Here is a 27,074-nt window from a genome sequence, read left to right on the forward strand (position 1 = left end):
GCAAAATTCTGCGAGAGAGAAAGATATATATTCACTATCCTTCTCTCTCTTACCTAACCTAACCCTAACCCTAACCTCTTTTAATGCGCTGACCGCTGATGTTATAAGCTTAGTTTACACCGAGCAGTTGATACCCGTACTAAGTACTGTACTAGCCAATCATGGCCAGTCTTCTAAAGAATGGAATGGCTATGATTGGCCAGTAGTATTTAGTACGCGTATCAAAGTATGTCGGTGTAAACAAGGCCATAATGTTTGTGATAGTAGTTTATGTTTTCTCATGAGATACACAAATATTATATATTTTAGATTTTTATAATGCTTGTGATAACAGTTTGTTTTCTCATGAAAATAAAGCAATTTATTATTTCATGTTTTGTAAGGGTAGTCGAGCGGGCTAGGAAGAAACCGCGGAGAATTTAGGAAGAGAGGGCTTAAGAGAAATCGTGGTCACACTGGTGAAATAAAGAAATTATTTGTACGTGTTCCACACTGTATTTCGTATTACAATCACGAACAACCGCGGAAGAACTCTACGGCTTATTATACTCAATAATTATTAACCGCACAGTATATCGAACCGTTACTTTACGAGTCAGGACAAAGACTGACTGGTTCAAACCAGTCACGCTCGCGAGACAAACAATAACTCTCGCGCCTCGATTACTTGCTCTCTCTCAGCCAATCACAGGCTGCACGTCATCTGCATTGTCGACTCAAATGCCATCTCGATATAGCCTTAATGCTAGGGAGGAAACTAGGGGAATGCCAATGGCGGCGGAAGGTAAGGCTTATGCCTTACAGTTTTATATGTTTATTTTTTTTTATTTTTATTTTATTTTGTTAATTTTTATGCAATTAATAAGGATTAAATTTAATTACTAAAAATTAAATATAAACAGTTTTTTATTATATATATTATTTTGATGTGTTTAACATAAAAAGATTATAATATTTAGTTCTAAAACATTTATTTTTTATTTATATTACTGAAATATAATGTTTATGTTAATAGTAACGTTAATATGATTCAAATATGAGCGGGAATTGTTTAACTATAGAGGACCAATCAAAACTGATATCATTTGCGAGGATATCATATGGCGAGACTCTTATTAGAGGATCTCTACTGCTGAGTCGTCGTTTTGTCAACACTCGACGTTGATTTGTTGGTTCTGAAAGTAATAGCTAATCACGTTCTATTGCTACGACGCGGTTTGTTCTGCTGAACGCAAAAAACGGAAACGTACCCTAAACAATATGAACGAGCGATTTCAGCGGCTCGTGAAAATCTACCTTTATGTAATGTGGGTAATGTGTAACATTTTTTTATATAACCTTAAACTGGTGAAACTGAGTGAAACTCTAAAACACGTGCTTGTTTCTTATTCATATTTCGTGATGCTTTAGTAAAAGAAGATAAGAGTAAAGCGTATATATTCTTTATGTTTTCAGACAAATATTAAAGAAAAAAAGAGAAGTGCTTTTCTCTAATACAAAGATAATAAATTAAAAATTTTTAAAATGGCTTTATATAATTTCAAGAAAATTGCGGTTGTTCCACCTGCGAAGGTTGATTTTATATTCTAGATTATAATTGATATATTTTGCGTTTAATTTCTCGTAGTTTCTTAAAACACATTGAACTAAATAATTACATTTTGTAATTTTACACAGGACTTTATTGATATAATTTTATCGAAAACACAACGCAAGACACCGACAGTTGTCCACAAGCAATATAAAATCACAAGAATACGCGCATTTTATACACGAAAAGTCAAATTTACTCAGCAGAACTTTCACGATAAATTATCCCAAATAATACAAGAATTTCCAAAGTTGGATGATGTTCATCCCTTCTATGCTGATTTAATGAATGTTTTATATGACAAGGATCATTATAAGTTAGCTCTTGGACAGATAAATACAGCCAGGCATCTAATTGACAAGTAAAAAAATGTTTATGTATATCTACACATATATATATATATATATATATATATATATATATATATATATATATGCGATAAAATTACAAAATTTACTTTATGATTACAGTGTGGCAAAAGATTATGTTCGTTTATTAAAGTATGGAGATTCATTATATCGGTGCAAACAGTTAAAGAAAGCTGCCTTGGGTCGAATGGCCACTATTATGAAAAGACAAGCGGCTAATTTAACATATCTTGAGCAAGTTCGCCAACATTTAGCTAGATTACCAAGTATAGATCCTTATACGCGCACAATAATTATATGTGGTTTCCCAAATGTTGGCAAAAGCAGCTTTATCAATAAAGTAAGTAATATATAATGACTGTTGCATATATTATATTAGCAGTATTTAATGTGATTAATTTTATGTAATTTAAACTACAGATTACTCGAGCGGATGTAGAGGTTCAACCATACGCGTTTACTACAAAATCCTTATATGTAGGACATACTGATTATAAATACTTGACGTGGCAAGTAATAGATACACCTGGAATATTAGATCATCCACTGGAAGAGAGAAATGTAATAGAAATGCAAGCAGTGACTGCTCTTGCTCATTTACGAGCTGCTGTGCTTTATTTCTTCGACTTGTCTGAGCAATGTGGTCATACTTTAGAAGAACAAGTGAGTTGAAGAGCACAAAGAGATAGTCATAATATTTTAATATAATATTATAAGAACTGTTTTGTCCATATATAGGTAAAATTGTTTGAATCCATAAAGCCTTTATTTACGAATAAGCCTCTAATAATAGTGATGAACAAAACAGATATTATACGTTTAAATGAATTACCCCCGGAAAAGAGAGCTGTTCTAAAACCATTTGAGAATGATGCAAACGTACCCATGATAGAAATGAGCACCGTCACCGATTTCGGTGTGATGGAAGTAAAATTGGAGGCTTGTGAACGATTGTTAGCTTTCAGAGTCGATCAAAAGATTAAAACTAAAAAGGTAATTTGTCTTAAAAAATTTTTTTTCTAGAAAACTTTGATACACAATTGTAACAATAATTTATGATAATTAATAGGTTGAAGGGCTTCTCAATCGATTACATATTGCTCAGCCGAAAAGAATAGATCCTAATCGCGTCACGTGCATACCAGAGAGTGTTTTAAAGAAAAGGCAGCATGCTGCAGAGAAAACTGAGAGAAAACGCAAACTGGAGAGGGAAATAGAAGAAGAGATGGGAGACGATTACGTCCTTGATCTGAAGAAAAATTACGATATTGAGGGAGATCAAAAGTACGACATCATACCAGAGATGTGGGAAGGTCATAACATTGCAGATTACATAGATCCGGATATATTCGAAGTCAGTTTAAACTTTGTTTTACCAAGTTATACGAGACTATATATAGTTGAGTTGCTGTGATAAAACGTATCATTCTTTCCGTTTTTCAGAAATTGAATCAATTAGAAAAAGAAGAACAGTTGAGAGAAGAAGCTGGTATGTACGATTACAAGGTACCCGAATTGTCGGAGACAATGCGCGAGATCAAGCAACTGGCGAAACAGATTCGAGAAAAGAAGATTATTATGAAGGACGAGGCGCGAATAATGAAAGCTTCTACCAAGCCAATTATGCCGCGTACAGCCGCGGCCAGGGTTCGTGACCGATCGGTCGCGAAGTTGAAGGGACAGATGGAAGATTTGGGTGTGGATGTAGAAGATACTGAAAATGTAAATGTTAACATTTATATATATATATATATAATTTAAATATTTCCAAAAAAATTTTATTTCGAGTATATGTTGTGGTATTATCTCTCTTAATTACTATTATAGTGTTAGTAATACTATTTTATGCATGTATTTAAGTATTGTCGATTATAAACTATTATAACTTTTTAGGCACACTTTAAACGAACGAGAGAAAGATCCAGATCGCGTTCAGAACCTGCTAAGAAACGCATGCGTTTGGAATCTGTGTCACAATCGCGTGCACGTAGTATGTCAAGACCTCCGCGAGATGAAATGGGTGTTAAAGACGTAGTGGTATGTTAAAAAAGAGATATTTGAAGATTCTGTAATCACAATATATTAATCTTATTACTATTCTTAAAAATTTCAGAAAATTAATTTTAAAATGAAAAAGTTATTAAAAAAACTCATATATATAGATTGATTGATAGTCAATTTTTCTTAAAAAATGAAATTATTATTTTTGAGTCCAGTCTTTCATTTTAATTGTTTTCTGATTTATATGAAAGATTGTTGTTGATTATATATTGCCATCCATATAAATTCTATATACATCGAATAAAAATATAATTTATACATTATACTTATTCGTGTTGCAGATGCAGACAAAACTAAAGAATATAGCACATAAAGCATTGAAGAAAAAGATAGCCAAGAAGGGTCTCAAGGGCGAAGCTGATCGTTTCATTGGCAATAAAATGCCGAAACACTTATTTACCGGTAAAAGGGGAATCGGCAAAACGGACAGAAGATAGTTATTTATATATTTCACGCGTTAGTTCTTCTTTTGTATTATGTAAAAATACAAAATACAATAAAATAAAAATATTTGTAAAAATATGTGGAAGAAGAAACATTTGTAAATGTTTTTAATTAAGATATAGTTATTGAAAGTATCACCTTTTGGAATGCACATTTGAATATTGTTGATTGATTTGTAATTTATGATCAAAAGTAAAGTGATTATAATTTATGAATGAGACACAAATTAGCATAATTGTTAAGAAAGAAAAGCAATTGCTCATTTTTTATTTCTCGGTCATTATCATGACGACTAAATAAATCTAAGAATATTTTTATGCACAATATATTACAAAGGAATCTTCAAATTTAAATGGGATAAGCAGCCTCGTACTCGATGAAACTTTTGTTATTGTCGTGGCGAGATCCTCCACACTGATGATAGATTTCATTCATAAAATCGTAACACTTAATACAGAGTTGATTTTATAGCTATACAATTTTAATTTCAAAAATAAAAAAATCTATAAACTGAATATAGAAAATATATATACATACACTTAAAATTTAATTAGCAATAAGATATCAAATTAAAAATTGCGAAATTGTGAAGAGTAATGACTTTTGATGGTTTTCGTTAATTTATACATATAATTTTGTACAATTTATTTAAATATTAATGCACACATAAAGCAAAAAAAAAAAAATAAACACGTTTTGTTGAAAACTGATTAAATAATATATGTTTTTTTTTTGTCGTTGAGCAACAATTTCATTCTTGCAAAATATATCGAAATATTTTTTCGAATAATTCGTATTCGATAAACACTATACATTAATAAAATATTAAACAAAAACTCTCTTTTTAATTTGTGAATAAATGTAAATGTCTCGATCAAAATTGTTATAAGATTAATTTGTAGCGAAAATAGATAAATAGACAAAAGAAACAAATTTTTTATTCTGATTAATCAAACGCTTTTAACAAATACGCGTTAATTGAATTCAGCCTTTGTCTGACTGACAATGAGTCTGATACGAGCTTTATGCTTTATATTTATATTGACGTAGACGATTATCGGTCTGGAAAATCTCTCTTTCCTGTGTGTGTTTTGTTTTTATATTCAAGGTTCAGGCCAGGTTGTACAATATACAAAACAATTCTATAAACAAAAGAAGTTGTAATGATTTACAATCACTATATAGTAACAGCTAACAACTTTGCTGCGATACGAGTGTAAAAGTTTGTGATTGAGAATTGTGTGTAGAATTTCTTACAATATTTATATTTATTACATAATACACATTTCACTATTAAATTCAGATTTTTTATTAAATTAGAAGAATTATTATTAGAAAGGAAAATAATGAAGCAAGCATCTTGCAATTTCAGTTCTTTGAATTAAATCACTGACTTTATAAATAGGTAAACTGTTCTTTTATTCTAGATGTTTTTTCCTCTAAAAATATACACATTATTGAATAAAATTAAATTTTATATTATATTTTACTCGATATTATTGCAGTATTTATATTTACTTTATGTGATATAGAAATAAGCACATGCATCAGATGCAATTTCTAATATGGAGTTATAATTTTATATGTATCAATTTATTATGGTCTAATTATTTGTTTTATTGGTCCATTGTTTGATCGAAAGAGAGTATAGAGTAAAAGCTTCATTAGGCAATATAATTTGTGACAAAACAATTTTACTTATAATTTTATGCATTATATATTATAATATATAATAAGTGTATATTTTTCCCTTCTGATAGATATTTTGACTTATATTTTTTTATATACGAGTATATTTTATTTTATATACATGTATATTTAAATATTTTCTACATTATGCGACACATATAATTTATACATAGCATTATTCTGTTTGAATTTTGTTGTAAATTATAGATTGTCTAAAAAGTATTTAAAATTTCTTAAATTTTGAAAATACAAAATTTAATATCTTTTTTCATTTATATTTTTGAGTGATAATTATTGTTTAATTAATTATTTTTATGTAGAATTATATATGGAATAATGAAATAGGTAACTATACGTAATGATAGTTGTTTTCTTAATTTTAAGATATAATAATATATTATTGTATGTGATCTGTAAATTAAACTAATATTGAAAAATATTCCTCGCTTTTCTTATTTTAAAAAATAATTTTTGTTAAAAATATTTTTGTAAATTAATCTCATTTTTCAAAGTTTTTAGAGTGAAAATCAAATTTTTTTAACTATTAACTTAGCACAATAATTGTTTATATCCAAACAATTTTTTATTGTTGTGAATAAAAAAAATCATATACCTTGTGGATTAAATAATGATTGTACTGTACAGTTTTAGAGGAGTTATTATCTTTTGTACAAATGATTAATTGATATAAAATTATAAAATTACTAGAAAAAATTAATGAATAAATATCAATAGTCTAAAAAGGCTATTTAATATTACTTGCATATTATTCATTATACTTATAAAAAAAAGTTACAAAATTATAAAATGCTTTTTAAGATATAATATTTGATGTTTATAAGAATATATCACTGAATATCAATTATATTTGCAGGCAGGGTTGATGACAAAGATGTCTTCTATAAATGAAGAGGCCACTTACTATTGTAGAACACAATTAAAACAAGACAAATTCTATTATATATGGAGTATTGCTGATTTTTTGAAAATGTATAAACTTAATACTTTATGTTCTAGCAACATAAAAAATTTTCATCTTGAAATGATTCCTGATAAGAAAGCTCATCGGTGTAATTTTTATTTGGTGGAAAATATGCAAAACACAAGCACAAAGGACAATTGTTTGAGAAATATTTCTTATTCTGTTTCTTTAAAGACTAAGAAAGAAGAAATTGCTTCTGTATTACGACTAACACATTTAGATTTAAAAAATAATTCGAATTCTCATCTATTGTATCAACTAATTCCTTCACGTTCTTCCCTTTATAAGTATTTATCACATAACGATACACTTACAATACACTTTGAATTCAATGTAGTTGTACAAATATATAACAGTAGTATAACCGTTTCGGGACATGCTACAACAAAAAATACAGATATTTTTAATGACGATACAGATAAAGAGATACTGATGGTTCGTAAGGAGAAATCTGACTTGTCTGTTACATTTATAGTAGACAATAAACGTCTTGAAGCAAATAAGAGTTTACTATGTTCAAAAAGTAAAGTCTTCGAGGCTATGTTTAACAATGGTCTAATAGAAAGTGTAAAGAATGAAGTAATAATAACTGATATAAATTATGATATTCTAAAGACATTATTAGATTTTGTACGAACTGGTGATGTATTTACACTAGGCACAAAGAAAAATGCATTGTATGAGCTTTTTATAGCAACTGATAAATATGATATACAAAATCTTAAATTAAAATGTGAAAACGACTTAATTATAAATACAACAGTAAGCAACGTTGTAGAACATTTAAAGATGGCATGTTTATATAATGGAGAAATGTTAGAGAAGTATGCCAAAAGTTTTATCAATTTATATTTAAAAGATATTGAGAATACTCCAGAATTTATAACTTTAATAGAAATGTATCCTGAGCTATTAACTCAGATTAAAGAGATGCCGATTGTATTAACAAAATTATAATTTAAAACGTCATATACATGGAGTTGAATTAGATTATACAATTTCTAGTACTAATAATTTATGGAAAGTTCACATTTGTGTTATTCACAGAATAAAGTTTTTAATTTAAAATGCGATATACATATCTGATATTAATTGAAAACCGTTTTTAGTTTTGTACGTTTTAGAAAAATAAGCAAAAATTAGAAAGAGAAATACAGTAAAAAATATTTAATTTATACACATTATGTACATGCGTAATTTATTTTATATTATAATCGCAATCTTTTACTATCATGTCGTGATAGAGCATTGATCTTTTATAAATATTAATAACTTTTGTTTAAATAAAATTATTAATACCAACTTTGGAAAAATATAGCAATAATATAATATTTATTTTATATATATAACAGCAATCTTTGTTATTATTTTACAGTAAAAGTTTGTATATCTCTTAAATGAAAGTTAATAATTTTTGTTCTAAAAATTATTATCTACAAAATAGACATTTTATTTGTTCAGTTCATGTAACGTATATTTAAAAAATATATTAAATATACATTCTTAGTATATAATTAATCTAGACTATTATTGTTCCAAGTTATAGGTGATTTGTTCTGGTGAAATTTTCTGGTTTTAAAGAAAAGAATATGCAAATTTATACGTATATGTATTGGTAATATTACTGCAATAAATACATGTCATATTTTACTATAAACAAAGAATCAAGTTTTTAATCAATCTTGATAATGAATTAATGACAAAACTCGTATATAAAATTTTTAAGCTACATATATTACAAAAATTTGATATTATGTAAAATATTTAAAAAAAAATTTAAATATAAGAGAATTTTTTTCAACAATCAGCACATTATAAATACTTATTTATTGATTGTATCATTTTTTATTAGAGTTTTGCGCATTACCAGAGCCATAAGTACGATCCCATTCAATATAAATGTTCAAATCAGACTGAGACACGCTCGGGCGCACGTTAATCAGTGCTTGTTCGAAATCATAACTCGTTATATGCCTCACTTCTTCCATTTTGATATCTCCCAACTGATGGAAAGGGATACTTCGAATCGGCTCCATACTCGCTTCCATGCATAAATTCTTCATGTCGGCGCCGGAATATCCTGCCGATTTTTCTGCAATTCTCATAATATCAGCTTCATCGAGATTATGGCGTACTGATCTCAATAAATTATTAATTATTTGTTTGCGTGCTTCGAGCTCTGGCAGAGGAACGTACAGCCTCTTGACAAGACGCCGTCTCGCTGCCTCGTCTAATTCTTGAGGCCGATTAGTTGCACCGACAATCAGAATACGATCATCTTCCGAAGTCGTCGCGCCGTCCAACTGTACAAGAAACTCTGTCTTCAGTCTCCTAGAAGATTCGTGCTCTGTTTCCGAACGTTGCGTTAATAGCGAGTCGATCTCATCGATGAAGACAACAGACGGCTGATGAACCCTGGCCACCGCAAATAGCGCGCGAACCATTTTTTCACCATTGCCAATCCATTTAGAGGTCAAGGAGCTCGCTGAAATCGAGAAGAACGTGGACTTGCTCTGTGAAGCAATGCATTTACCGATGAGAGTCTTTCCCGTTCCAGGTGGACCAAAGAATAAAATCCCTTTGGGCGGACGACGAAGACCGGTAAAGATATCTGGTCTCAACATAGGAAATACTACCACCTCTTTAACAGTCTTCTTGATGTACTCGAGACCTGCAATATCGTCCCACGTTATCGTCTTATCCGACTCCATGATTTCGTTTTTAATTAACTCGATCATCTCTGGATCGATATTTCTTAGTCTCTCATCCTCCACTTCTTCTGTATTTGTTTTGTTTTGTAATGGATTATTACTCTGTATTGACTTTTCCTTATCTCGTTTAAATGGACAGACGAACTGAGAATTGGCCGTTGAACGACCACCTAGAGTTTTTTTCGGTGCCGATTTGTTTCTCTTCATTTCTTGAATATATAATTCGTCTTTAGCGCTTCTAAAAGAATCGAGTGCGCTGTTTTCTGTTTTTGTCTCTTCATTGCTAGACTGTGGAGAAGCAGCTCGTTTTAATTTTGGTGCTTGTGGATATGTCCGTCCGTACAACCCGTCAATTGTATCATTTGTATTATTATTACTTATTGTAGGTCTTTTTTGTACAAATTTATCTAAATTCTGATAAGAAGAATGCCTATTTGATTGTAATTTTAATGCATTTTGTTTGATATAACTTATCTGTTTACTAGAATTGTCATTTCCATGGATATTTGTAAAATATGTAGATATATTTTGTTCACTATTATCAGGCTTCAACAAAAATTCTTTATTTAAGTTTTGATTAGAAGATACTTGTATTTGTGAAGAGATTTTTCTTTTTTGCACATCTTTGCTTCTCTTTGAATTACCCAGCGAGAAGGCTGATGTCAATTCAATGTCGAAACGACGTCAATGTTCTCGATATCATGTCTTCGGAGTGTTCATATCACAGACTTCTATACTATAACTAGACCGCTAACTTCCTTATATATTAGACCTAAAAAGTGACCCCGAAAAATATGTACAACATTAATAGGATAGAGAAAAGGAGGGGATAGATATATAATATGGCTACTATAGAAAACTCGTCTGTGAGTGACATTGCTTTAAATTCAACCAATCAGCGTGACTGTCATCCTACTAATGATGACGCATACACATAAGTTTTGTACATACTTTTCGGTGTTATGTATTTTGCCGGAGTTAGCAGTCTAGTTATATATAGAAGTCTGTGGTTCATATCGAGTGAGGCCCAGTTGTACACAGACCGATTAGACACAAACTGATTTGATTGGCTAATCGTGCTGGTGACTCTAACCATCGGTTGATATGATTGGTTGTGTCCAATCGGTCTGTGCGCAATTGGAATTCTCCCTTCATATCGAACAGAATTCGAAATTGTCTATTTTTCGATGTATAATGGGAATGATAAATTAATGCGTAGAGATTGGAAGTGGAGCCCCCCGCAGGGGGGCGGAACCCTCTGTATCCACGCATACACTTTTCACGCATAGAAAGTCTACGCGCGGGCATAGTGAGTTCGCCCCCCTTGCGGGGAGCTCCACTTCCAGAAAAAATAACCTAACCCAACCCATTTGTTGTGTGAATAGGAAAGTGTACGCGCGGATACAGTGGGACTATATTATATATTATGTTGTAATTAATATTGTATAAGGTTTAGAGTCTTTATCGTTGTTTTTCTCGAAAACTATCGCTCGTATAATAAAAATGGATAGGGTATAAAATGTGTATTTTGAAGAGATCTACAACTTTTATTTGAAACATTTTTTTAAATTTTCAATATTTGATAAAATAATTGCAAAAAAAATGTCAATTTGAAAAAATTTTTGTAACTTTTTAGTAAACAACGAGCGACGGCTAAAACCTTTTAAGCGTTACTTAGGGTGATGACCTTGGCAACATATGTCAAGATCAAGGACATCAGAGCATCCTTCCCTAAACAGGATATTTACCGAGAGAAAGAGAGAGAGAGAGAGAGAGAGAGAGAGAGGGAGAGAAGAGAGAGAGAGAGAGAGAGAGGAGGGAGAGGGAGAGGGAGGAAGAGGGAGAGAAAAAGGGAGAGGGAGAGAAAAAGGGAGAGGGAGAGAAAAAGGGAGAGGGAGAGAAAAAGGGAGAGGGAGGGAGGGAGAGGGAGGGAGAGAGAAGGAGAGAGAGAGGGGGAGGGGAGAGAGAGAGAGAGAGAGAGAGAGAGAGAGAGAGAGAGAGAGAGAGAGAGAGAGAGAGAGAGAGAGAGAGAGAGAGAGAGAGAGAGAGAGAGAGAGAGAGAGAGAGAGAGAGAGAGAGAGAGAGAGAGAGAGAGAGAGAGAGAGAGAGAGAGAGAGAGAGAGAGAGAGAGAGAGAGAGAGAGAGAGAGAGAGAGAGAGAGAGAGAGAGAGAGAGAGAGAGAGAGAGAGAGAGAGAGAGAGAGAGAGAGAGAGAGAGAGAGAGAGAGAGAGAGAGAGAGAGAGAGAGAGAGAGAGAGAGAGAGAGAGAGAGAGAGAGAGAGAGAGAGAGAGAGAGAGAGAGAGAGAGAGAGAGAGAGAGAGAGAGAGAGAGAGAGAGAGAGAGAGAGAGAGAGAGAGAGAGAGAGAGAGAGAGAAAGAGCCGCTCCGCGACGGTGCCGCGACGCTCCTTCGATTGTCATCCACATTGTTGTCGATGATCTCAGACCGATCGATATATTGATTTTCCGGCTCAGCTGAGAGAGTCAATCAATATTTTTAAAAAACGCGCGCTATTACGTTTTTGAAACTATTGCATTTATGATGCAAAGAAAAAAATTTGGGAAAATTTATTTTTATTTTGTTCACAATGAGATATTTCAACGTGAAAATGTTTGGTCGCTCTGAAAAGAGCGGATTGAATAAAAAAACATTTTTAGAGCAGATGCTCGAAATGCCCGTCGTTCATTCTAACGCAAGCTCTCATGCATTTTATTAAATTTCTTTCGACGTTCTTCATTATTTCTTTGTCGATATTCCAAATAGCAAATCGTAATTTTATCTCTAGATCTTCTATATCTTCGGGAAGCGGTTTATAAATACCAGAAATAAGTTGGAGCTGGAAGTTCATATTTTTTAATAAATTATAGCTCAAACGATTGCTCCTTCATTGCTCTCTTCGAATTTGCAATTGCTCCATTATTAAATAAAGTACTTTATAAAATATTTACAAAAAACGTAAAGCTAGTAACTTTTACAAAAAACATATTTCTACTTACACGGAATTTAACATCCAATGGACGTCCATACAACCTCCATAACTCCGTATGACATCTATGTCCATGGTGGATGTTGATTAGATATCTAATAGAAATTGTCGTAATTGTCGTAACCCGATACACTTACCTGGAAAGGAAAAGTAAATACATAAAATTAAGAAATAAGAAACTAAAATCAAGTAAGCAAAGCAAAGCATTAAAACAATTAAATAAGAAAATTAAATAAGAATTAAACAAAAAGATTAAGAAAAAAAAATAAGACGTGACCAACAAGAAAGCAAGTCACGGTCAAGCTGAATAAGCATTACGACACCCGAGCACGGAGCACGTCCCGCGCTCCGACCCAGAAAACCTCATCCTTTCACCTTCGAAATTAAAGCGATATATAAACCGATCGCGAGACCCATCGCGGTCGCTCGTAAGAAAGTAGCTAATAAGAGAGCCGCGCGTAATTAAGTTATCAACCTATTGATACCGTTCATCTACACAACAACCGAATACGCGAGTTAACAGTAGTGTGAGAATAGTGTAACAGTACGACCGAAATATATTCTTTTACTAAACAAGTACGGAGTGCGTTTATTTGCTGCCTGAGTTCCAACTCTTTGGGCAAATATCCCGGAAGACCCTATCCTCACGGCACGGGCACAACATCCTTATTACCTCCATGGTAGATGTCATCTACAAATCCATCATGGATGTCTACTGGACATCTGTTATGGATATATGATAGATTTTTACATACATATATCTTTCTACCTACAAAAAAAGTCATTTTTTGATAGATGTCTAAAAGATGTCTTCTAAAAGTCATAATTAATTTTAGTTGACGAAAAGATGTCTTTTTGATCATCTTTTCGACAAGATAAAAAAGATCTATTTTATAATATACGTGTTCCTTTGCTTGCCGCTCCGTGGCGTGCTCTGAACTATAACTCGTATTCAAATTTTCATAACATGTATATAAAGCCTAACAGAACAGATACTACTAAAAGTATAATTTAAAGTATGTCTTTTTTGTCAGTTTATCTTCTGATATAATCTCGACAAGAGATTCAGAACATGATAAAAATTTTCATCTAATCGGATAAATTGGAAGTAATCCGTTTTATTGTCTATTTGAAGCACAAAGTCGAAATTTCTATTATCTAAAATTAAAAATACATTAATTTTTTTAATTCAAAATTATACAGGGTGTTCCCGAACTGGCGGATCAACTCTCGTCGGTAGATAGAGCGTGTTAAACTGAACAAAAAAATCTTATATTATTTTGCTAAATTCGCAATAATTAATAAGATATAAATTAATAAAGATCGGCCAATCCATGCCAGGATAAGCGCACGGCGCGAAGAAACCTCCCAGTTGTTACTTGATACTAGGCGTGCGGCAAGACATAAACGCAGAACGCAGTGAACATGTCTCTTTAAGTACGCCCTTTGTACGTTCTTTGTACGTCCTTTGTAGAGCACTCCGCCTACTGCGCGCGCTTATCCTGGTACGTATTGGCCGATCTTTATTAATTTATATCTCATTAATTATTGCATTAATTATATCTCATTAATTATATTACTCTATCTACCCACGAGAGTTGATCCGCCAATTCGGGGAACCCTGTATATATATATATATATATATATATATATATATACATATATGCATTATTTTATTGGATTTGTGAATAAACAATCTATTATTGCTCCATATAACGTACATATGACATCTATGAATACGTCTAATGGATGTCGAATGGAGGTATAAAATGCGGAACTGTGGATGTCTAGTAAATGTTTACGGGACGTTTCATGGACATCTAATGGAGGTTTCGAATCTTCATGGTAGACGTCTAGTGGACATCCATTAGAGGTTTTTGTTCCATGTAATAGTTTTCCGTACTTAAAAACAGCATAAAACGATTGCTCCTTGATTGCTCCACCCTAACATTCATGATTAAGTATTATTAATAAATAATTAACAAATTATTAATTGGACAAGTGACAACGGCGCCACCTGTCGGCCACTAATCGGAATTACAGGGCTCAACAGCGGGAATCATCAAACACAAAATAACAACTTTATTGTTTATAATTATACCTCAAAGAATTTAACAATGATTTTTCGATAGAATGATTGCTTCACGGTTTCCTTATTAGAAAATTCAATTGCTCCGTTTGTAGCATTACTTTTTCCGATGCAGTAACTAAAGAACAATGAAGGAGCAATCAAGGAGCAATCAAAGAGCAATCAAGGAGCAATCGTTTTATGCTGTTTTTAAGTACGGAAAACTATTAGAAATATGTTTTTTGTAAAAGTTACTAGCTTTACGTTTTTTGTAAATATTTTATAAAATATTTTATTTAATAATGGAGCAATTACAAATTCTAAGGAAGCAATAAAGGAGCAATCGTTTGAGCTATAATTTATTAAAAAATATGAACTTCCAGCGTCAACTTATTTCTGGTTTTATAAATTACTTTCTTGCAGTATCCCCATAAAAAAATCGAGAGGGTTGAGATTCGGAGATTTTGCGGGCCAACGTATCGGGCCGTACCGACCCATCCAGCGTCCGGGAAAATTCTTGTTTAAATAATTGGTAACGATCCTGGCGTTGTGTGGCCCAGCACCGTTTGTTGAAAGTCGCGCCCGCTAATTCGCGATTCGTCGCGGGAAGCGAGGAGGGGGTATAGCGAAGATTGTACAAATTATCAGCCTGCGATTATCAGCGATTATCAATAAGCGCGAAGAAGATATGACATCATACACAAGTCAAGAATACTACGACATGCTGATAGCACTTGGCGAGTGTCACGGGCAGCAGAACCATGCTGCAAGAAGATACGCCGAATTGTATCCAAACATCCATCAGGTCACGTCATACTTGGAGCAGCTCAAAGACTGTACGATACTGGCAGTGTCCTGCCGAACAAACACGACACTGAGAGAAATCGCGACGTTAGAAATGTACGGAACACAGAGAGAGTCATCCGTGCTTTGAAGGATGCTCCCGAAACGAGTATTTGAGTAGTTGCACGAGAACAAGATTTATCTTGTACAACCGTACAACGAATATTGAAAGAAGAAAAATTGCACGCGTTTCATTATACACGCGTGCAACATTTACGACCAGCAGATTGCCCTGCAAGACGAACATTTTGCGAAAATTTTCTGCGAAACATTGATCCAGATCCCACATATTCCTCTCGTGTGATATTCAGCGATGAATCGCTATTCACACAAGAAGGAATTTTTAATGTGCATAATATGCACTTTTAGAGCGAAGAAAATTCCAGAGTCACGCGACTTCGAAATTTCCAAACTCATTGGAAGATTAATGTGTGGGCTGGAATAATGGGCACTGAAATACTTGGTCCAGTTATTCTTCCAGATATTTTAACTGGAAGAACCTACGTAGATTTTTTAACAAAAAATCTACCACATTTCTTAGAAGATGTGCCATTATTTGAAAGAAACGATATTGTCTTTCAACAAGACGGTGCTGGGCCACACAACGCCAGGATCATTACCAATTATTTAAACAAGAATTTTCCCGGGCGCTGGATGGGTCGGTACGGCCCAATACGTTGGCCTGCAAGATCTCCGGATCGCAACCCTCTCGATTTTTTTTATGGGGCTACTGCAAGGAAGTAATTTATAAAACGCTTCCCGAAGATATAGAAGATCTGGAGATAAAATTACGATTTGCTATTTGGAATATCGACGAAGAAATAATGAAGAACGGTCGAAAGAAATTTAGTAAAACGCATGAGAGCTTGCGTTAGGATGGACGGCAGGCATTTCGAGCATCTGCTCTAAAAATTTTTTTCTAATCAATTCACTCTTTTCAAAGCGACCAAACATTTTCACGTTGAAACATCTCATTGTGAGCAAAATAAAAATAAATTTCCCCAAATTTTTTCCTTCGCATCATAAATGCAATAGTTTCAAAAACGTAATAACGCGCGTTTTTTAAAAATATTGATTGACTTTCTCAGCTAAGCCGGAAAATCAATATATCGATCGGTCTGAGATCGTCGACAACAATGTGGATGACAATCGAAGGAGCGTTGCGGCGCCGTCGCGGAGACGGTTATTTCTCTCTCTCTCTCTCTCTCTCTCTCACTCTGTCCCTTTCTTTTACGCACACACTCAGACATACACACTTCGCGTGTAGCAATCAGCTGATCGCAGCGTCCAACGTTATTTTAAGGAACACTTATTCCTGACGTAATTGTAAGACATTTTCTTCTTTACCAAAATTTTATTTAAAGCATAATTTTATGTTATAAAATAAAATAGTTTTAGCGACTCATGCGACGGTAATCACCCGTCCGACGGGTTGAGTTGCTGATGCACAGTGTGGTGATTCAGATAGATGTAAATAATATTAGTGAAGGAGAGAAGAATTAAGAGATGAGAATGTCACAGAGATAAGCGATTCTGATAATGAGCGATTCTGATAATGAGTTCAATGAGTTTCGACAGAATAATAGTGATGAAGATGAAGATGGAAGTGGTGATAATGAAAATGACATAATACTTATATTTGCTAATGATCATGAACGAGGTTTATATATTCTTGAAATAATTCGACAATCGGCTTTAGAAGAAGGAATTCTGTCAATGACAAAATTAGATGCTCTCCTTCGACTTCATCCTGTGTTTCCTGAAGTGCCACTCAGCTACAAAACTCTCTCGACAACTCAAAATCATTTAGATGTGGTTGAGTTAGAAAATAATACTCAAATGTGGTATAAAAGTATCCGAGCTAATTTAGATAGTATGAATTTTCGAGAATATTTACAAAAATTTAATAAAATAACTATCGATATCAATGTGGATGGGCTGCCTCTTTCAAAGAGCTCCAAGCAGAAATTTTGGCCAATTTTAGGTAAACTAATTGGATGCAAAAATGAGCCATTTATTATTGCAATACATTATGGCAACAATAATCCTGAGATTGATGAATTTCTGATAGACTTTGTTTTGGAAACTCAAAACTTATTAGATAATGGGTACATTTATGATGGTCAAGTCTATCAATTTGTTATAAGGCATTACATTTGCGATGCTCCTGCTAGGGCCTTATTGAAGGGTATTATTGAACATGGTGGACGTTATGCTTGTGAGAAATGTACTGTGATTGGTGAATGGATTCAGAATAGGATGACATATTTAGAACTAGATCAGCCTTTAAGAACTGATGAATCATTCCACGAACAGAGAACAGCCCTCTCATCATCGAGCTGAATCTCTTCTTGAAGTCATTCCAACGGGAGGATCTCAGTTGCGCACAGACCGATTGGACACAACCAATCATATCACCCGATCCTTAGGGTCACCAGCACGATTAGCCAATCAAACCAGTTTGTGTCCAATCGGTCTGTGTGCAACTGGGCCACACTCATTCCAACAGGTATGGCAAATCAGTTTCGATTGGATGTATTTCATCTTGTTCATTTTGGAGTGTTTAAAAGATTATTGCTTGCATGGATGAAATGGAATGGTCCTTGGAAGCTGCATTACATAACAGTTGATGCAATCACAGTTGCTCTGAAAACCATTAAAAGCTCGTGCCCTTCAGATTTTAATAGAAAGCCAAGAGAATTCGACTTGGCGCATTATAAGGCTACAGAGTTTCGTAGAATTCTTTTGTGTGATGGAATTGTTATTTTCAAAGATAATGTACTCAACAACGTTTATAAACATTTTCTTCTTTTGTACTGTGGCTTCTTAGCAGCCCTGTTTTTGTGCAGTCTCATCTTGATTATGCTGACGAATTGCTTAAATTATTTATTACGCATTCTGCAGTTATATTTGGTGACAAATTTGTGATCTACAACGTTCGCTCCCTATGTCATTTGGCGCAGGAATGTGCTGAACATGGAAATGTGGAATCTTTCAGTACATATCCCTTTGAGAATAAATTAAAATCCATAAAATCACTTTTGCAATCCTGCTATAAGCCATTGCATCAAGTTGCGTACAGAGATCATGAAAGAAATCAAAATGTTGAGATTATTTTAGAGGATAACAATCACATTCAGCTTAGCATGAGACACTTTTTGCCTGAAAGTAATGTTCAAGGCTTACAATTTAGATGTGTCTCTATTAATGGTGTTACGTTGAAAGTCAACAAAAGGGATTCTTGTTTTAGAACGAAAGAAGGTAAAGTTGTGTGCCTCCAAAATATAATTCTGCAAGGTAAACAAGTGATTTTAGTTAGATTTTTGTTTCAAGATTATGCAGATGTATATGAATATCCTCTATACTCTTCAATCTTGGGTATTGTTAAAGTATCAAATTTGGAAGAACAAAGGGTTTTTTATCTCGCGCAAGTTGAAGCTAAATGATGGTTTATACCAGATGGAAATTCATACATGTGTGTGCCTTTACTTCATACAGTGTCAATGTTTCTATAATTTTTTAATTTTTTATTATCACTCTGTTTTATTTATGTTTAATGTGTGTCTTTAAATTAATATGATAGAATTGCATTCTTGTATTTGTTTCATCATGTCCAAGTCAGAATGATGGTGAATTAATGTTCTTCACCTCTCTGTTGTGTTGTGTAAATCGTGTTTTTAGTAATATTTTCTCTATATTTTAGTTTGTCGTGTTCAAATTTATAAACCAAGAAAATCCTAATAATAATGAGTTCTATGATGTTGGCTTGGCTCAATGATTAAAGACGGAAGTTGATGCAAACATGAAAACAAAAATAAAATGGCCTAGTAGTGGCTCTAAATTAGTTGAAGATTTTGTTTGTAAAGAAAAGTCAGCCCATCCATCTTGGCCATCGTCAGATATTCTGGTAAAGAGATTTTATGGTAAGCTTTCATTTAAAAAAATTCTCATGTTATAGTAAAACTACTTGGGATTAAGCTTACAACTGCTGATTATAAAGCTACTTAGAATTTCCCAAGAAGAGTTTAATTTACTATTTTAATAGTATTTTTCTTAGAAAGAATGATTGAACTTCGAATATTATGAAGTATGGCTTAATTCCTTGAGCATGTTGTCAATCATAATATAACTTATTATTCATATGCTTTTTGGCCTATGTATTTGCCCAGAATTATTCATTTTGTGTCTATATATTAATATCTGGCGTATTTTCAGATACATACATCAATGCAGCTCAGGCGTGCAAACAATTTTTTTACGACTCCAACTATGAGAGTTCTAAGGAAATGGGATCGGGACATAGAATTAAGAAAAAGTCCAACCACCTTGACAGTTCTTCAGAAGAAAATGAAGCAAATATGTATCATATAAAATGCGGCAATAATTCTAGAATTCCGCTTCCTCCTCGTTTAAACTTTAAACTTACTAGAAAAGGCATGACTTTAAAGTCGTCAAAATGTGAAAACCAAAACTTAAAAAGAAACGTTTCATCCAGAATTGAAATTGTAAACTCTAAAAGAGCCAAACAAGCAAGTGATATTCTTCATTTAAGGAGTAATGATTCATCCAGGAAAAGCTCATCTGTCCAAAATGAATTTCGCGAAACATTAAATGCTTTAAAGAACAAATCTGAAGATAAAAAATGTTGAGCTAAAAGCATTGAAAGAACTTAATCAAGTAAAACAAAAGGCGTCTACTGTAGTGACTGAAGCATTACAACAAGAGAAAGCATTGATATCAGATATGTGTTCTCCTTCTATTTCCAATGCGAATCTTTCTCCTCTAGACAGTTTTTGTCATTCCGTATCATTATATAAAGGAAATACCGACACTGATGATACTGTGGAGGAAAATATATCAGAAGACAGCAATGTGTCTCATATTTTAAATAGATCAATTGAGGGTGAGTTTGATTTTTCATTTTAAGATTGATAATATATATATCTGTAATCATTAAATGGCTATCATCTAATTTTCAATGATTTCTAAAGTAATACATATCATCTTTGTGTGTAAGGATTTAATGTGGAAAGTCAAGTAAATCTGTTCTCCCTCAGAAAAGAGGTGAGAGAGGTCAACAGTAAATTAAACATTGTAATTATGAACCAGGAACAATTGAATTGATTTATAATACCTGGTGAGAAAGTGGTGAAGAGATCAAGCAAACTTCCTCCTTTTCTCTTAAAAACTGAGAGAGAATTAACTAAAATGGAGCAGTTTCTGGCTGCCACTGTGAGCAGTGATGCCAGAAGTCTAACGAGAACAACGCACAACCACGAAAACAACGTACGACAAAGCACGCTCGACCGTCACCCAGCGACTTGCTTGTAACGCAAACCGTTCACGACCCGCACTGCGCCGCTTGTAAATACTCGCGCTGCGAACTGCATATACTACGAATCGCTCGCAACCCGCGCCGCCTTAGCTTGTAGATACTCGCATGTACGGCGAACCGCCCGCAACCCGCGCGGCCTCAGCTTGTAGATACTCGCATGTATCGCGAACCGCCCGCAACCCGCGCGGCCTCAGCTTGTAGATACTCGCAGCCCGTTTACATCTGTAACCAACCGCACCGCTAACCGATTACACCCGTACCGCTTGCCGAACACGCCCGCTTGCGCTCACGCACACATACACACTCACCCCCCATGCACTCACACACGCACATCACACGTACACAATCACACTTGTAAATAGCACACGACCCCTACCACATGTAAATACTACGCTTAATAAACATTTGTTACTGACAACCCTGTTCTCGTCAATTGGAGTCTTCCCCTTCTCCCGAATCCTGGAACCGACGAGCTTGTTTGAGACGTCGGAAAAGGTGCACCGTTACAACTTAAATTTCGACGCAAAATTACCATGAACATTTTGAGCCCTTTTTTTGGACTCAAAATCACATTATAATTTTATCGTTTACATCAGTGCTCGGAGTTAGTTGCTCTTTTCGGGCTGATTTCCGAGGCAACGCCTCCTATTTTCCCACTAGCGCTCGAGGCTCGACGGCTGAGCAGTCGAATCGCTTCAGGCGTGTCCCTGTAAGAAATGTATTGGGATCCGTATGTTACGCACACAAATCGTCACATCATTAAAGGTTTTTTTGCTAAATAATTTTTATTTTTATAAATAATTATAAACAAAATTATGTTAATAAATAATAAATATAATAATAAATAATATATATAATAATATATAATAAGAAATATATAATAATGAATTATAAGAAAAAAAAATTAAAAATTCTATCATGAATATTATGTAAATATTATATATATATATACATATACATATACATATACATATACATGTACACGTACCGGCATAAATGGCGTCCGTCGGTAAATGTGTATGATGTACGTGTATGACAACCGAGAGCGTCACATACACATGCAGCGTGTACGTACGTCACTTGAAGCGAGTTCATGCAGCGGAGGAGAAAAAAGTGGGAGGCAATCCGATGTTGCATCCTTAGCGCAAGCTGCACGATCGAGAGAGAAAGCATGACAAGACGTGATGCCGATTAGTGGTGTCCTGTAGCACTGCCTCACTCATTCTACGCATGAATGAACGAGAGAGCTATAGGACACCTCGTTGTCTCTATATGCGTCTCGTTCGCTCTCGCGCTTATGTCATGCTTTCTTTCTTATTCCTTCAAGAAACGTGGCTGAACCCTGCGCATCAAATGCCGGCATTCATAAAATTATAATTATATCATATTAATATTAGAAGTTCGGTTTCATACATAGCAAAAAAACATATGCTTATTCTAATTAAATATTAATTTATTTATGATTGCGTAATTTTTTTTTCTATTTATGTAAAAAAATTTGGTAAAAAATATATATACATGTATCATTATGAGTAATTTTGAGATTCACTAGAATAGTAATTGTAAACTTGCACCCGTTTGTAATTAAATTTATAATTACATATAAATAAATGTGTAGAAATGATAATTCGTGATATAAAATATTTTTCGTAATTGTATTATTACAAAACTCAAATTTTAAATTCCCGATAAAAAATTTCTTATGTATAGTTATGCAGAATTGAATATTATTATAGAGGATTCTACACAATTGTTTAAAAATATGTATAATTATTATAGATGACACCGTATAAAACGTTACGTATATTTATATATAAATGGATTGATAGCTACAATTAGAATTATGTATATGTAAGCTTATACATACTTATACACAATGCCTGCAACATTTTATGTATAATTATTAATAATTATATATAAAATGGACAAATTTTGTATATAAATTTGTGTAATTAGATACTACTATTTTTGTCTGATCATATATAAAAATTTTTTACCGGGTTTATAACACAATATCGATATCTGATCGAATTCATGGTTTGTCACAAATGAACCAACGAGCATTTAACTGTAAATTTACAATACTTATATAAAAATGTAACTAATTTAGGGAAGATAACGTTATGCTGCGTAATATTACAAAATTTAGATATCTTCATAAAATTTTTTTAAATATTAATGATTAAATTATACATATATTAATATTAAATATTAATTTAAAGTAAATTAAAAACTCTATTTATTTTCTCTCTTTTTTTATTTATTTTCATAAATACATATATATATATTTTTATATATAATTATATATAAAATATAAAATAAAAAATATATAAATATATATATATTTTTTTTTAATTTTATATTTTATATATAATTATATATAAAAATATATATATGTATTTATGAAAATAAATAAAAAAAGAGAGAAAATAAATAAAGTTTAAAAAATAGAGTTTTTAATTTACTTTAAATTAATATTTAATATTAATATATGTTGTGATGCATATGTGTACATGTATAGGGACATTATACGAACGTCCTCCGCAGTACACGGATTTGAATCAACTAATTATTATCAACCGTCACAGAATATCGTATGAGAATTTCAACGGTCACTGCTTATTCTTATGCAATATTACCAAGTTAGTGATTTTTTATGTAAAGTTGACTCATGGTGACTGCCAAAATCATTATAAAAACACCCTTCAGAGACGATCCAGAATAATTAAGTTGATAGCTTAACTACATCTTTATATTTAATTTATTGTTTATATTTCCCGTTCCATAAAAATTCTTATTATTGTATGTAATCATAGCACTGAAGAAGACTCAAAATTGAGCTCGAAACGTACGCATTTTAAGTAATTAATTCTATTCTTTTATAATATCTCCAATTTTGTAAATTTGGGGATTGCGATTTTCCAAAAAAATTTTTTGTAAGTGATTTATTACTTGAACATGTTACGATATATGTAAGATTAGTGGATAAATAATCCATTATACTCAAACTTTGTTATTTATTTTATCATAGATTGAGTGTATTTACCTTAGTCAGGACACATTTTTGCTCTCTATCGCCGTTTACATTTTATACTTTAGTCAATATATGTATAATTTAATCATTAATATTTAAAAAAATTTAATGAAGATATCTAAATTTTTGTAATATTATATATATAAGTAGTAATGGGGCAGGTATGGCCCGTCAAAACAAACCCCCACCACCGCGCCCTCGGGCACCGCGGGGGGTGTCTGGTGTTTTCCCCCACCACCACCGGGACTGACAGAAAAAAAAGTGGTGGTTGGAGGGGGAAGGGTTCGTGTTCAGGTAAGAAAAATTTATTTTTTGGAAAAATTTTCTGGTTTTCTCGGGACTTGAACCTGGGTCCTTTGTATTGCTGATCCTGGTCCTGGTGTGCTGAGCTAAATAAGAACTTACTAGAGTAAAGGTTAGATAAGGCATTTATGTTACGTAGTGGGGCAGGTATGGCTCTTGGTCCGATATCGGTTACGGTTCTGGTGAAGGGAGTAAAAAGCGCTTTGACGTTCTGCAAGCGAGGCAGGTATAGCTCTTGGGGCGATATCGGTTACGGAGACGGTGGTGGGACGGAAAAGCGCGTTCTGCACGTGGGGCAGGTATGGCCCGTCAAAACAAATGACGTCACATGGTAGTTGACCACGTATAACGTCATGCCTGTGAAAATGAAAAAAAGATAATAACACAGGAACGTGCAGGTTCTGTCAAACGCGATGGTATGACGCAACGAAAGAAATAGTATTATCGGTGTCTTATATTACGATGAGCGCCTATTGTTGAAAGAGGTTGCGGAACATCCCCTTTCAACAATAAAAGTAACGGAACTACTTATATGTAAAATGGGAAAGAGGAGCGGGTGAAAGAAATAGATGATTAAAAATAAAATTGCTCACATTTATTGATGCAGATTTTTACTACAAAAATTAAGATTCTTATTACATATAATTAAGGTAATAATTAATTTTTATTAAGTAATAGTACAATGTATTTTTTTATATTTTATTACACAAAGGTTTACATGTTTAAGCGTTACATGTCGGTATGTTTAATACGTTTTTCGTGAAAGAAAATTTTATTAAATAATCGTACAATCAAGCGATCGTTACGTTCGCAATCTTCGGTAAAAAGAGTAAGAAACTGATTAAGATCGTAACCACTACACATATAATATAAAAATACGCAGCAGTATTGCCCGCAAGTTTGAGAAAAAATTCCTTGTAATTGCTGGGTGTTCCAATGGTGGATGGTGGAATTTCGTCGCAGTCGGAGTAAAAATCCGAAATACAAAGGGGGTAATCCGTAGTTATCGAAGTAAGTGCCTGTACCGCATTTATCGAGGAAGAAAGCGACCCAATGTTCTCCAGGTCGAGTATGGTTGTCGGTGTTAGCAACGATGGCCGTCGACCTCGTCCACACCCTCGGAACTCTGTCGGCAGAATACACTCCCACATGTCTGGCATCGAGATGATGGAGTGCTTGCAAAATTTCGCGAGAGTTCATTTTTTTCCAACAAAGGCGAACGAACGTGCGGTATTATTTGAATAACGTCGGTTTTTACCTCTTTTGATAATGCGATTTTATCAACATCGACTTTCGGGTTTTCAATGTCGGTTTGCGTAGTAATGTTAGTAATTTTGAACTTGTTTTCATCCAGCAACGTCTTTGATTTCGTCAATTTCACGAATCCCTCTTCTTCTTCTTTTTCAATTAGATGTTCGATTTTTTGCAGGTTTTGTTTCTCTATTTCATTACTCGATTTAATATTTTCATTCATGTCACAAAAAACATAATCTTTGCTTTCAATTTCCTCGGCGATTTTGTCGTCCGTGTTCTCGGAGTATATTTCACAATCTTTCTCAGTACTACAACTAACTTGAGTACTAAACGTAACGTCGATATCATGATTATTTTGTGTGACTAACCAGTATTTTAGTTTATAAGCATTGTGTAATGCGCAACGGAAGATTCCAAAATTCCAAAATCCGTGGTGAGAGCAATATCGTCCGTCTTCTTCTTTTGACGATAGGTTTTTAAATGGCGGAGAGATATCTTCCAAATTATTTATATCTCTGGAAAGTATATTCCGCAAGTAGCTTGCCTTTTCGTTGCCTCTAACGTAAATGTAACGCACACGTCTTGTAATTTCGCGCAAATGTGAAATAAAATATTTCAGATTAGTTTCACCGTCGAACCACTCGATACCGTAATAATTTTGCGAGAGCCAATTGTTTTCTCGTCTTGCTTTTGCGGATAATTCTCCAAATGGATGTGGAGGCATCATAATCCAATGACCGACGATTGGGGCGTCAATCGAGACAATAGCGACTTCCTTTGGGATAAATTTATCGTTGACATCGCGGAAGCCTTATATGTCGATGACTATGTCCATATTGTGAAAATTTATGTGCTTGCAATGACAAAGTATAACCTCTTCACGAAACGCTCGCGTTCACGTCTCGAATGAAACTAAATCTTTTGTTACAATACACGTTTTTGGAAAACACGGCGATATCGATATTTTATTTGAAATTGGAGGGGGAATTTTTAACCGAGTATTACACTACGTGGCATAAATCGTGCATAGATAAACTAGCCGGAAAAATCGACGATGACTTGACGCGACGCGTCGATTTCTATCACATTATCGAACTCTGCGTAAACAATACAGTTGATGGTCTCGGCGAGAGCTCTCTCGAATCGCACTTGTAATCGCAAACTTCCATGTTTCACAAGATTTCAATGGCCGGCACAATTAGCGGACAAATCGGGTGTAAGGTCAAAAGCAAATAACGTATATCCCTTGAAATAATCCTCTCTGCTTATAGAATTTCCTTCATTCAAAAAATGGATACCTGTCCCCGAAAAAAGTGTTTGATAAGCTTCAACATAAAGCGGTTCTTCAACCGAGAAAACCGGCTTTAACGGCCTACTGGGAATTTGCATACCATCAACATACATCG

At 33.6% G+C, this 27,074-nt stretch overlaps 3 protein-coding genes and 1 pseudogene across 3 annotated transcripts; 2 read left to right on the forward strand and 2 right to left on the reverse strand.

The window, feature by feature from the left end:
- Positions 1 to 1,334: 1,334 nt before the first annotated feature.
- On the forward strand, positions 1,335 to 4,542 carry LOC140669478 (nucleolar GTP-binding protein 1-like). The gene is made up of 9 exons (XM_072899355.1): positions 1,335 to 1,572; positions 1,678 to 1,952; positions 2,062 to 2,299; positions 2,380 to 2,622; positions 2,698 to 2,952; positions 3,029 to 3,313; positions 3,403 to 3,681; positions 3,853 to 3,996; positions 4,302 to 4,542. The coding sequence occupies exons 1-9, from the start codon at positions 1,525 to 1,527 to the stop codon at positions 4,455 to 4,457; spliced, it is 1,923 nt and encodes a 640-aa protein (XP_072755456.1). The 5' UTR covers positions 1,335 to 1,524; the 3' UTR covers positions 4,458 to 4,542.
- Positions 4,543 to 8,735: 4,193 nt separating this feature from the next.
- LOC140669613 (fidgetin-like protein 1) lies at positions 8,736 to 12,906 on the reverse strand. The gene is made up of 2 exons (XM_072899612.1): positions 12,842 to 12,906; positions 8,736 to 10,276 (listed from the first exon to the last, which is right to left on the reverse strand). The coding sequence occupies exons 1-2, from the start codon at positions 12,904 to 12,906 to the stop codon at positions 8,974 to 8,976; spliced, it is 1,368 nt and encodes a 455-aa protein (XP_072755713.1). The 3' UTR covers positions 8,736 to 8,973.
- Positions 12,907 to 17,281: 4,375 nt separating this feature from the next.
- LOC140669614 (uncharacterized) lies at positions 17,282 to 18,085 on the forward strand. Its single transcript, XM_072899613.1, has one exon. It carries the CDS (start codon positions 17,282 to 17,284, stop codon positions 18,083 to 18,085), a length of 804 nt encoding a protein of 267 aa, XP_072755714.1.
- A 7,413-nt stretch (positions 18,086 to 25,498) lies between these two features.
- Positions 25,499 to 26,837, reverse strand: LOC140669615 (uncharacterized; annotated as a pseudogene).
- Positions 26,838 to 27,074: the final 237 nt, after the last annotated feature.

The sequence above is a fragment of the Anoplolepis gracilipes genome, chromosome 9 (assembly GCF_047496725.1).
Source record: "Anoplolepis gracilipes chromosome 9, ASM4749672v1, whole genome shotgun sequence".
Taxonomy (NCBI): Eukaryota; Metazoa; Arthropoda; class Insecta; order Hymenoptera; family Formicidae; genus Anoplolepis; species Anoplolepis gracilipes.